General features: G+C 41.3%; 1 protein-coding gene across 1 annotated transcript in view; it reads left to right on the top strand.

Moving 5' to 3' along the window:
• Nucleotides 1-12,917, top strand: part of mtmr11 (myotubularin related protein 11) — a 34,454-nt gene that overhangs the window by 1,634 nt on the left and 19,903 nt on the right. The window contains exon 2 of the mRNA XM_008430744.2: nt 10,483-10,552. Within this exon, the coding sequence (XP_008428966.1) occupies nt 10,483-10,552 (70 nt within the window). The remainder of the gene's footprint in view (nt 1-10,482; nt 10,553-12,917) is intronic.

The following is a 12,917-nucleotide window of genomic DNA, read 5'->3' as shown; positions in this document are numbered from 1 at the left end:
ACACTGGATTAGTTGCAAGCAGGTGTTGGGTTTGAATCCTGGCTGTTCTCCCAATGCGTTCATTGGTTCTCTGCTTCCTCCAGCAGCCCAACAACATGCATGTTGGGTTAATTAGCCATTTGTGTTGCTCTCCGTTGGACTCATCTGGTGTTCTGCCAGTTTTACATGTGTTTCTGCTCCAGCACAGCTGATTCAAATGGGCCAACTACCTCCTCAGGATGTCATAAAGTTCTGTACAGGTTCTGCTAATGAACCATCATTTGGATCAGGCTTGTTGAATGGAAAACATGCAGTATACCGACCCTTGAGGACTAAATTTGGACCCCACTGCGGTGGTCTCCTGTCTGTTAAGCACCATCCTGCTTCCCTAAACCAGCAGGATGGCCTGTTTGGAAAGGAAAACCAAACAGGCCAGTAACGAACTTGATCAGACTTTAAGTCCAGACTTGTCAGATTTTACAAAGTACACACGAAGACCTTTGTTTTGTTTTGTTTGTCGTTATTTATTTACTATGATGAAGATGCAGTCTAGGCATTAACTATAAACATGTTAAACATGAAAACTTGTCTTTAAATGGAAATAAGGGAGAGACGCTGCGTTCCTCTGGGACGTTCTCCGTCCATCCTGGATTCCCTCTTGTTCTTTCAGTTCCCTGCTCTCTACTTGCTTTAAAGGATAAAGACTTGCATGTTGAGAGAGAGAGAGAGGGGGTACATATAATCACTGTTACTGCTTGGAAGCCTAATTACAGTCCACAAAGGGGAATGTTAATCATGTCTCTCAGCAGGGTGGGAATAAACTGCAGCCTGTGATTCATCATCTGGACAGATGTGTGCTGAACAATTTCAGCTCCTTTTTATTTGCACGAGCAATTACGGAGAATCGACGAACTGCTCTGAAAGGTGTGCGTCATTATGCACACCTGACGGGAGAAACATTTGGTCGATGCGTGATTAGACGGAAAGCACAGGGTTTCCTGTGTTCTTGGCCGTGTTGTCGCGCAGCCTGGCTTTGTGTCTCCTCGGATATTTTCTGCAGCCGCGGGGGGAACTGGGACCAGATGCCTCCCTTTGCTCCCCCTCAGGCGAGGCTTGCATGTGAAGTGGTGGTGGTGGTGGTGGTGGGGGGTGACGTGCTGTGCTCAACATCTGGCTGTCGTCATGGAGACGGGGGCTGGATAGGTCAGGACTTGGGAGTTTTTACTACCTCAGAATGAGACGTTGGGAAGTCATCAGCGTGCGGGCTTGTGGCTCAGGCAGAGATATGGTAATGCAGTGTGGACGGTAGATTATACGCCGAGGCCACCCACACACTCTTTTGTTTCACTTTTCTGAGCGAGTGGTGAAGCTGAGTCTAAATCTGGGACCAGATGGTCTCTCCGTTTGGACGTGCCGCTGAATCTTCCTTTCTTCATTACAGTTGAAGCCCGTTTTGATCGGCTCAAACAACAGCGGGTTACCAATTCATTCATTTTCCTAGTCATAATCAAAAAGTGTGTGTTTTCTCAGCTGTCCAGGCGGAAACTGAAATGTTCATTTTGGAAAACTTTCAAGATAAATTTTTTTATAAGCATGAGTAAGTTTGGGGACATAAAAGGAAACGGAGTGTGGAAAAACACTTGTTTTCCATTTTCTGAACTCAAAACAACAACCCAAACAAGCAGAGTGTTGTCTGCGTTCTCCCTCCATGCTCTTCGCGATGTTCTGATTCATCGGCCACATCAGGCCGTGAGTATCCATGACTTTGGAGTCTCTGTTGGACAAGCAGAGAAAACAAAACTGCAATTTTGCTACTGCATAACATTTAGCTGGTAAATCACAGCTGCAGCACAAAGCCCAAACCACCAGCTTCCACCACCGTGCTTTGCAGTTGCTATGGGCTGATTTTACTGATATGCTGTTTCTGTTGTATCGTCAAACCTCTACGCTTTGTTCCCATCTGCTCAAAGAAAATTGCTCAAAGTCTTGAGCAATTTTCCAAACCCATGTTGTGCTGCTATATTTGTTTCTGGTAAAAGAGCTTTCTCCATTGACATTTCCATACTTGTTCAGTCTGTTTCAAACCATCATGAACTTGGAGACCAGCGCAAAGTTTCCGGCGCAAATTCACTGACATCCAAGATGCATGGAGAGGGACACAGATCTGGTGAGGTAAAGACTCAACACCAGGAAGTTCAGGGGAACTCAAGGGAACAACTTCATTAGCAGACCATCATGGTCATGAACTCTGCCACTTAGCATGCTAACTGAGGCCTGCAGAGTCTGAGATGAAACTCCTGCAGTCTTTTGGCATATCTTTGAGCATTGCATGCTCTGACCTTTAGGATGAATCTGCTGGGTTGTCCACTTCAGTGAAGATTGGAAAAAACACATTTTTCACTTGTTAACACACAGACTGCAAGAGCTAGCATATACTAATGATTAATTATTCTGTGGAGTATGATCAGCAGTAGCTAGCTGCTACTTTTTCATGCATTTATTAAGCACATTACTGCTTTTTCCATCTCACTCTAGACGGGTATGGTGCATTTCTTGGCATTACTGTAAAACTCAGTCCTTGGAAAAAGTAACACTCCATCAAAATTCCAATATGACATTGTTACGGGTTCCTTGCAGTCAGCAGATATGAAGCCAAGGATTCATTGTGTTGTGTAGCTACTGACAGTGGGGAAAAAAGTCATGAACCCGTCAACGTTTTTCTCAGTCAATATGTTTCTAATATTTCAACTGACAAGAAATTCATACCAGATGTCGTCAACAGCTCAAGTAATCCGCTCTTACAGACAAATCAAAGGAATTTAATCCACAATGAAGCTATGGCTTACAAAAATGTGTGACAATGCAGCCTAGAAAATACTTTTTTGGTACGTTAAGATTTATTATGTATGTTGCATGCAGTCACTGTTCCAATGTGATGTTGACTCATTCTTCCTCACAAACTGTTTTTAAACCTGAAAGCTTCTTGGGGTGCTTTGCACTCTGATCTTCATCTTTTTTCCAAGTTAGATGACTGACTGGGATATTCAAACATATAAAGTTCTTTAATTTTACGTGGTCTACCAGAACCAGAACCTGTAGGACTGCAGGTGGAAACACCAGGGCTTGAACCAGAACCTGTCCTACAGGTTCTGGTTCAAGCCCTGGTGTTTCCACCTGCAGTCTTTAACATTAGCATGGTGTTTTTGGGTTGGTGTTCAGAGCCATTCTTCCTCCAAACACGGTGTGTACAGTGACATTCATACCCTCCGACTGTCCGACCAAGATAGACCTGAGGACTGTTTTCATCAAAACTACGAAGCAATTTGAGGGGAATATCAAAAGCGAGACAGGAAATGAGACGTGGAGGCCAACTAAAACACATTCGACAGGCACATGCACTTGTGAATACTCGATCTTGAAGGTCCAGTGGTCGATGGAGGGACCCTCCAGTCGGAGCCTGTACTCCAGGAAAACATTCGATTGGAGCGTGAAGAGTCAGACACAATCTTGAATATTAAACCAGCTGATTTTGATTTGGACCAGCAGGAATGTTTTCTAAATACTGGCATATTCTAGATGGTTCTTGGCTTTTTATGGCTTTTTCATACATATTGCCTGTACCATTTCACTTCCTATCACATTACTTAATTTATGGAACAATTAGTTTTCTTATAGATTACTTGATTTGTTGGTGACATCTGGAGGGTTTTTCTTTATAAATATATTTACAGAGATCCACATGTTAAATTCTAATCTGCCAGATTTTATGTTTTGTTCCTCTATCGCCTGATACCAGACATGCCAGATTGAAAACAATCAAAATAGACCTTAGAGTTGTTTCTGTGCTGCTTTTCTCACGTATACTTGGGAAAATAAATCACCTTCAGTAGAACTTGAAACAACTTCAGCCTCCTCCTACATCTCACAATGTACAAAGAAAGCTCTACAAATTGTGTTTTTAAATCGATGTGTTTTTAAATCGATGTGTAAGAATCCTAAATGCTACATAGAGAAGGCAAAGGCCTCTTTTTGACAAGACGGTATGCATGTTGGGGCCCCATTATGGCTGGACTTTTCTCTGGAGTTGGCTCTGCTGGCACCAGCCCTCCAGCTTTGAAGCAGCCAGTTGAAAGGCAAACAGCTCAGTAGAAGCAGAAATGCCAGACGATGGATCATCAGAGCGGCTGCAGATTAAAGGCTGATAACAACGTGCCATTCCAGCATGGGCGCACCCTCCACCCCCTCCCACAGCAGCCAAATACCACCTCTACTGCCAGGCCCCCAGCTGGCTGCAGCTCCTCCAGCTTGACGGAGCCAGACAAAGAGCTTCTTCTCAACCTCTGGCCAGGGCCGCGTTCCTCTGAAGGTCTGTTGGTCAAATCGAAAAGTTGAGTCTTTCTGAGGATTGGAAGTCAGGATGGAGTCTAATTATCTGGCTTTCGGAGAGAGGAGACGTGAAAATAACACTTGACCAATGTGCAACACTGGATTTTTGTTTTTAGCCATTGCTAAATGCAAAATCTCTTTGCAGAGATTCTTAGTGATGAACAAATCTCACTTCAGCGTAGAGCATCACTAGGTAGAAATATTCAGAATATTTTGGTAAAAAGGATTAAAGCTAGATCAGAATTTGGAAAAAGTTTAATAGGAATTGCATGTATGCAAAGCAGCAAGTACACTTTACTTGGAAGACCTAGTTTGACTATTTCTGCTTCTGTTTGAGGCAGTCTTGTTCTTTGCCCTTTGGCTTTTTTTGTTTAGTGCATGAATAAATTAGATGCTGGGTCTTCTGCTGTCTTTGTAGTAAATTCAGTATACTGAGCAAAAAGTGTTTTTTTTCTGCTGAAAAAAGTCCTGTTTCTGCTGAGAACATAGTGATTTTCTTCTTTTTGTTCAGCCGCAAAGATTTTATTTGCTTGTCGATTCTTAGTCACCATGGGAATATTTGAAACCTTTTTTTGTTTTCTAAGAAATTATAACTATGTGATTCAAATAAATAAAATTCCCAGTCAGAAGGTCACTCAACCTTACTTTGATTTGATTAATACTCATAATCTGCTATTTTCTTATAACCTAGGCAAGAATTTTATCCATAACCAGTGGAAACGGGTTGTTATACAAGAACGAAAGAAATTAATATGCCATTAAATAAAATCGTATGATGGTTTTCGTCATTAAGAATCCTTCTGGATGCCTAACTACATACTGTGCACATGGATATGGAATGATTTGTTTGTGGACAGAAAATGGCAGATATTTGGGGCGAAATGTCAACGTGTGGTTAGGACAGAACAACCTAGTATTGTTAATATGCTGCTCCCTTCAAAATGGGACAGAACAGATGTGTTTAATTTCTTCATTAGAGGAATTTTGGATTTCGCTCCACTTTTCTTTCCGACTTTGCTTCAATTCAAGTAGGCCTGCAGACATTTATTTCTCCACAGCCGTCTTAAGGTCCCGCCGCACCATTTCAATCAGACTTGGGTCTGGACTTGACATCACTTTGATTCTTTTGCACTTTCATCTCAGTTCTGCAGAGCTGTTCAGACTCAAATAACCTTTTCACATGTTAGTCCTGAGAAATTAAATGATACAAAAAACTGCATTTTCCACACGTCACTTATGACGTCTGTGAGCTCAACTGAAATGTAACTGAAGCTGCCAGTGATGGTTCATGTAGTTAATAGTATAGAGTCCATAACACTGACTCTCCTCCACTTCACACCTACTCACCATCTCACAGTTCGGCTTCTTGACTCTGCAGCTTAGGCTTCGGTCACACAGCCGAGGTTGATACTTTTTTTTTTAATTGTTTTTTTTGCGTGCTTGTTAATACTTTAATTAAATGTGACCACAGTCAGACTTCTGTGAAGGGTTTAAACCATCTGCATGCTGTGAAGAAGAACGTAGACGTCGCACAGCAGCGCTCCGTTTAATGAAGTAATAATGTACGGCACTGTTTATAGTTGGATTTTAATGTTGTCTATGAGAGCTAACAGTGTTGTCAGACGGTTACAAGATGAAGGCTTCATTGTTTGTTTCTGGCTTTTTCTGGTGTAGAATCGACCCATTTCTCCATCAACGTTCCTTTTGAAGAATCGCTTTTAAAGAGGTTGATTAAAAATACATTCAAAATACAAGGTTTTCCCGCAGAAATTTTGCTAAGCCCATTGGTTGGGCCCTTGGGCAGACATTCATCCAGCAGCCCGTCATCTTTGAGTTGAAAAATGTTTAAAGTTGACAGGAAATTTGAAAATATCACTTGATAATTATGTGCTATTAAAAGATTGGGAGATTCATACCTGAACACCAACGATTAAGTCTGAAAAAATGCAATCATTTTTAAAAGACTTAAAAAAATAAACAATGCTTAGCCTGGTGGGGGAACAAGTAAAGTCTGGTGGCCCGCCAGGCTTATAATACACTGGGGGAAATGCTGAAATAACTTCCTCAATTTTGCAAAACGTTTTTGCCCCTGCTTGAGGTGTACTTTTGGTTTTCTGAAAAAGAGTTTATGTGCTAAAGGGGAGATGGAAACGCATTTGTTAAATAAGTCCTGACTTCACTGGTGGGTCTGTGCCGAACCAGAGGCACAACATTTCTCAATCTAAAACTCCATGAGTGGAAGACTCTCTATTTTTTTCCAGATGTGTGGTTTAATTTAGTTTGCAACCTCTACCTCCTGTTTATTACAGTCTTAGATGGCGTCAAAATCTGACCGAATTGCGCTGGTTGATTAACTCCAAACATGGCTAATTCACATTTTCTTTATTGTAACATTTGGAAAGTTCACTCATAATTTGCAGGAGGATTGGATGGAAACAAAGCTGCAGTCAATGACGCAAAAGTCTGAAATTCAACATTCTGTCTGTAAACGGTTTGAAAACTAACTGATATGAATCTGATTTAGTTTCACAAATGAAAGTGGCACAAACTGGATTCTTTTGGAGAGTGAAAAGATCAAAGTCAGGCCATTCAGGCTGCCCTGAAAAGTCAGATATGGATCTGCAGAGGATGTTCGACACCGTCTAAGTAGACGACTAGCAAACCTGACATATCAATAAAAAAGGACATCCAATGTTCAGAGAGGTGAGCTTTTATCCTTCAGTCCTCTGAACATGCGATGCTTGTTTAGTCTTCCAAGTCCCACTTAACATGCTAACTTTTGTTCTAGTTCTGTAATTCTGTATCAAAGCCAGTGGAGCACGGATGGAAAATAGTTTTTTTCTTTTGGACCTTTTCTTTGCCGATTTTGTTTGGGAAAAGAAGCGTGTTCCTTCCAAAGCCAGGAACAAGCAGAGCGTCTGCAGTAGCATGAGGAATGGAAACTGCAGTCAGGCTTGGCCTGCGTCCCTGGAAATGAATGGAGCGGCGAAGAAGTGGAGCAGCGAGGCAGCGCGTGGGGGGAGGAGGCGACGCTCATAATGGCACTTCAGAAGCCAGTTAATGTGAAAGTGAAGTGTTGAGAAAAACAACCACAGGAATATAGATTTTGAGTTTTATGACTGAGACCTCGGCCAGCATTTGTGTGACCACTATGTTATTAATTTAAAGCCATTGTTATTAACGGTAAAACCTTTTTGTTGAGCACATGATCAGAGTTTAGCTGCAGCGTTGGCTGTTGTGGTCACTTGTGCTGCTTCTTTCAGAGAGCTGACTCAGTCGACCCAGCTCCAACAACAAAACAAGAAAAGAATGGCTTTTGATCCACTTAAAAGAAGCCGAGGAATTCGGCTGTGGGTTTTCTGTGGGTGTGGATGCAGAGAGCTGGCATGTCGAGGCCTTACTGTGGGAGAAAGGAACAATGAAGTTGAATTTTATTGTGCTGCCTTGTAATAAAAGCTGTTTTTCCGTGCAGAAGACTTTCTGGCTGCTAACGAGCCTGTTGCAGAAGCTCGGAGCGCATTTGGACTTGATTCTGTTCCGATTATCTGAGTAAACATGTTAAACAATCATTCACTCTCCTACCGTGTCATTCAGAAAGCGTTTAGTTAATATTTTCAGTGCATGTGTAAGCAGTTTTTACAGAACCTGTTTTCTGTTAAACAGTCAGAAACTCTCCGCTTCAAAGATCACAAGCAGCTATGAATAAGTGTGACTTTTTTGCAACCTTTTCATGGAGCAGTGTTGTTTTTGTCTCTACCGTGAAGCAGAGAGTGTCCAGTTTTTCGCAGCAGCCTGCTAACAGACCCCGCCGCCCTGCAGACTGACTGGATTCATTGTTATTGTTCACACATCCTTGCTGACTCAAAGGCCTGCTTGTGTTTCACGATAGAGCCGGTGCCTTTAATGAAACGGTAATAAATTGTTTCATTGTGGGCCTGAGCTCAGTCAGAACTGCTGAGGTTCTGCTGTCAGGACTTTTCTTGGATTTCCCTGTTCTCGCTCCGTTCTATTTAAGAGCTTCAACACCACCTGTGTAATCACCCCACCCTATCAAATTGCACCCCTCCTAGCTTGTTATGAGTGTTCAGCCTGTAAATGTAGATTGCCTCTATAGGGGGGTTGAATTTTAGGGGGCAGTTAGGAGCAAAGCTAAGTGAAAGCATATGGTGCCAGTAAGCTCTTACTGGTTAGGAAAAGTCTTTGTGGCTCTGCTGGATTCTGCTTGAACTCGACTTCCTGAGATTTTGGGAAGATCAGGGGGGAAGCCGGAAAAAACAGAGCGACGGCATGGAAACTGGGAGTCTTTAAGGACTGGGTGGTGGGGGGTGTTGTTCTTGAGTTTATAAATGACTCCACTGGGACACGTCCAGCTCAGAGGTGACTTAACCTTCTGTCCCCATGTGCTGACTGTGATGCTTAGTCTCTATTTTTGTGTCACTCAGAAATAATTTGACAGGAAGAAAACAAAATAACTGTCTTAAAAGGTTTTCATAAAAATGCCTTCTGTCATCTTAATCTATTAAATGAAATACATTTAAAGGGTATTTAAGGAATAATTATCTTCAGTAAATCACATAGGACCAAATAAGTAAGCGCCAAGATGTAGTCTTCCATTTTGGATGTAGTTTGTTCACCAACAATGGTAAATAATACAATTTACAAGCAGCTGTGGTTTCTAGAACAGGCACAGAGGGGATTAAGGGATAGATTCAAGTCTCATGAACAATCTATCTGTCCGGTTTGTAAGCTTCAGACCTCACATCCCACAGGTAATCTGCTGCAAGCTCATATTGTCCTGTGAAAAGGTGCAATTGATTTATTAGCCATCCATGAAGTGTGGGTGTTTAATGGTTTATAGGAAGCTGTTTGTGTTGGCTCCAGTTTCATATTATGCCTCGTTTCCACTGAGTGTTACCGTATGGATCAGTCCGAGTCACTACGGCGTTTTCAGGAGAGCATTTCCACCTACAGTTGGGCTTTGACTGGACAGTTACGGTTAGACCTGAATGCCTAACATGGCGTCATACTAATGATACTGTCTTGTGCTTCTTGCAAGCAGGGACATTTTCTCTGACCCCCAATCAGTGGACTGTGTTGTGTGACGCCAGTAGCTCCATGCTAACCATATTATTGTCCAACGACCTGCAACTTAAGGTGGCTCAGTAATGGTTGAGTGCAGATTGCTCTACAATGGAAACAGAAAATGACGTACCACACAAACTCGTGCCGGTCCACTCAGTGGAAACAAGACAATAGTGACCACATTTATGTCTCCAACCAAACTCTGTCTTAAACGAATAAAATAAGCTTAAGTCAGCTCCACCATGTGAAGGTGTCTGTGTCATTACAAAGGCACTTCCTGTTTATCAAGATAAAAGCATTTCCTGTTCCATTCATTAAGAAGTTCAACATTCTGCTGCACTGAGTTTCATTCATTACATGGTCATTTACAGCACATGGGAAGCTGTTCACCACTTTAACTCAACAAGTTAAAGTGTCAGTGTAAATGGTTCCCTATTTATGTTAAATGTGGTCCAACATGGAGTGAAGTGATGAAAAATGTTCATGTTTATGATCTCCCATGAGTTTAATTGTTTCTGATCACAACTCGTAAGCCTAATACTTTCAAAAGTTAGTTGTTTATAAGATTAAATTATTTAGAACAATAATAAACTGTTTGTGTAAATCAAGCATTAAAAGCCATTAGTATTTTTCTGAAACATGACTTGGGATTGAGGAAATGGGAACAATGTGAAAAAGTCAAGTCTGTACAACATTAAAACAATAATTAAACATGGTTATATTTGTCTGTGTTGCATGTTTGAATTTAATGACGAATACGTTTCCAACGCCACGTTTCATTATGGAATACGATGTGATGTTTAAAGATTATATTTTCACCTTTTTAATAAACGAATGTGGAAACTATGCACACATGTTCATAAGGTATTTCATTCTTGTTGTAACGCAAATCTAATAATCTATATAAAAGTTTTTTCTGTATTTCTATTATTGAACTCTACTGTTTTATTGGTCTTTGTTCAGAGTTGACGTCTCAGTCCAGCAGCATTTGAAGGGTTAAAATTCTGATCATCTTCTTCTGTGGTTTTTATTTAGGAGAGGATGCTGAGCCAGAGCAGCATCGGCGCCAGGAGTCGAGACGTGTTTGGACTCCGGTGTTTACCAGGTGGGACCTCAATTAGATTTAAATTCAAGAAGATGCAAGAGAATGATTTATTTGGTTAACTTTACCTCCACACAGCATCATACTGGATGACGTCATCAGTTGTTGTCAAACTCTGCTAATCCAGCTCATTTGCTTTTGCTGCTCCTCTTTAACTCTCAGTGCCTTTATGATCCTCCCATTGGGGTGGATGGAAGAGATGGTCTGAACTTCCTCATCCTCTCTTTGCATCCATGAAGCCTCCTTTTCAACTCCTTTGGGATTCGAGATGCTAATCAGCTGCTCCTAATCGTAAAAACAATGCCTTGTTGCCGTGGTTACTCCTACCTTGGGAAACATTTTCTTGCTCCTTTCAAGGTAGAAGATAAAGAAAATTTAAACACAGAAACAACAACATTGGCAAAACAGTAAAAAGTCAGTGTACAAATATCAATAAAACAGTCTGAATGGCAAAATCAAACCTGATTACTTGATTGATCGACGCCTTAGCGGAAAAGTGATGAAGAAAAGTCTACAAAAAGAAGCACTATTTTGCTATTCTGTTGTTATATTTGGATGTTTTTCTGTTAAATATTGATGTTCTTGGTCTCCTCTTATTTTTCCTGTCCTGGCATCAACCTTTCTTTCTCCTCTCCTGTAAAACCCTCTGACTGTTCTCTTTCTCCATTTCTTCTTCACCTTCGTTCCAGTAAAAGTACAGCTGTCCTCGAAGAGAAGGGCAAATGATAAACGTCATATATAATTTATTTTCTGATCCCTGTCATGACCTGGTTTGACTTCCCTCCGAGCTAAAGCTGCATGTAAATGCTGCCGATTCTGATTCAGGCAGAGGAGTCCATCTTTTAAACGTTACCTTGCACGCTCCCTCCTGTCTAAGTGTTGAGGTCGTTTGTAAGGGCAAGTTCTCTTTCAGACGCAGCGGAGTCAGGAGTCGGTGTAACTGCACCAAGTGAAAGGGCTCATGTTGCACCTGCAGACTCTTACTTTCTCCCCGTCGGCCCGTTCTGCAGCTTCATGCAAACACTTTGCACAAAATTAATATGTGCCATCTCTCCTTGTGCTAAAATATGATGCAACATGTCACTGGAGCATCAATAACATTTTGAAAAGTGACCTAAATGGGTTTCCTTTCATATCAGAGGGAGATTAAAATTAAAAATGCTTCACAGATGAAAAAATGCTTGCAGAAGCCGTTCTGTTGTGTCAGTAGTTACCGGTATTCTCAGGTGACGGCGGGACACAGGACCTCAGAAACGGAGCTGGCCTGCAGGAGGTCAGACGGGTCAGCGCAGCTCCAGCAGCCGTGGGTAGATCATGTACCGTTTCATTGCTGCTAGTAAAGGAGGAGGGGGTTTACTGTCCATCCGCACACAAAGCCGGGGGCCGAACCCCCTTCAGAGCATCGCCACAATCATTCTCCTCTCAGGCTAAAGTTACTGCCTGTCTCTAAAGCTGTCAGTCAGCTGACTGATGAACAACAGAGTGATGATCTTTGGATTCTCTGGTTTCATTTGGCAAATAATTCTTTGTTTTATGTCTAAAGATTGAAGATTTCAAACTGGAGAAACTTGAAGACATCTTTATGTTTTGATTTGAAATTTAATCCAGTTGATTCTGGTTATTTTAGACTATTTAGACTGCGGTTCTGCAGAAAGTAAATACAGAATAACTAGTTTTACTCACTGAGGTTTTCATGTGTCGATTCTTTAATCAGTTTAGCTTTTTTCTTCTTGCACCTCGGTAGAAAATTCAAAATGCGTGGGGGAAAAAACTGAAGTTGTTTCTGAGCATTTGGTTCTGGTTTTACTCAGATTTGTTTTCTTAAACTGGTCATTTAATTAAAAATGTCCTTTTAAATCCCACTGGCATGTAGTGGTTCAGACCAAAATTATTCATACGTCTTGCAGATTTACCTTCGTGTTCTTCTAAGGATGCTGAAGATTGGGGTTATGGCATGGAGGCATTTCTACCAGAAACACACAGTTATACAAATGATTTGATCTGCTGTAATATCAGTAAATGTTTTTTTCCATTTATTATTTAGAAGTTGATTCAGGGAATTTTTTTTTAAAGAAAAAGTTAAATGTTAAAGCAAATCAATCAAAGAAATTCCAGGGTGATAACTAGTTTTTATTACCTGCATCATGTGAATGAATATTATCTTTGTTTAGATCTTTTACTGCTTTTTGTGTTCGTCTGTGAAACATAAAACTTCATGGATGTAAAAACAAAAACAGAAGTTGGGCGTAAAAGTATAAATTTGAAATGGATATGTTCAATGAAAGGGCTGCACAGTGGAGCAGTTGGTAGAGCTGTTGCTTTGCAGCAAGAAGGTTCTGGGTTCGATTCCCGGCCCGGGTCTTTCTGC

Source organism: Poecilia reticulata, linkage group LG16, assembly GCF_000633615.1.
Source record: "Poecilia reticulata strain Guanapo linkage group LG16, Guppy_female_1.0+MT, whole genome shotgun sequence".
Taxonomy (NCBI): Eukaryota; Metazoa; Chordata; class Actinopteri; order Cyprinodontiformes; family Poeciliidae; genus Poecilia; species Poecilia reticulata.
The sequence above is the reverse complement of the archived record's forward strand: the minus strand, read 5'-3'. Positions and strand labels throughout refer to the sequence as shown.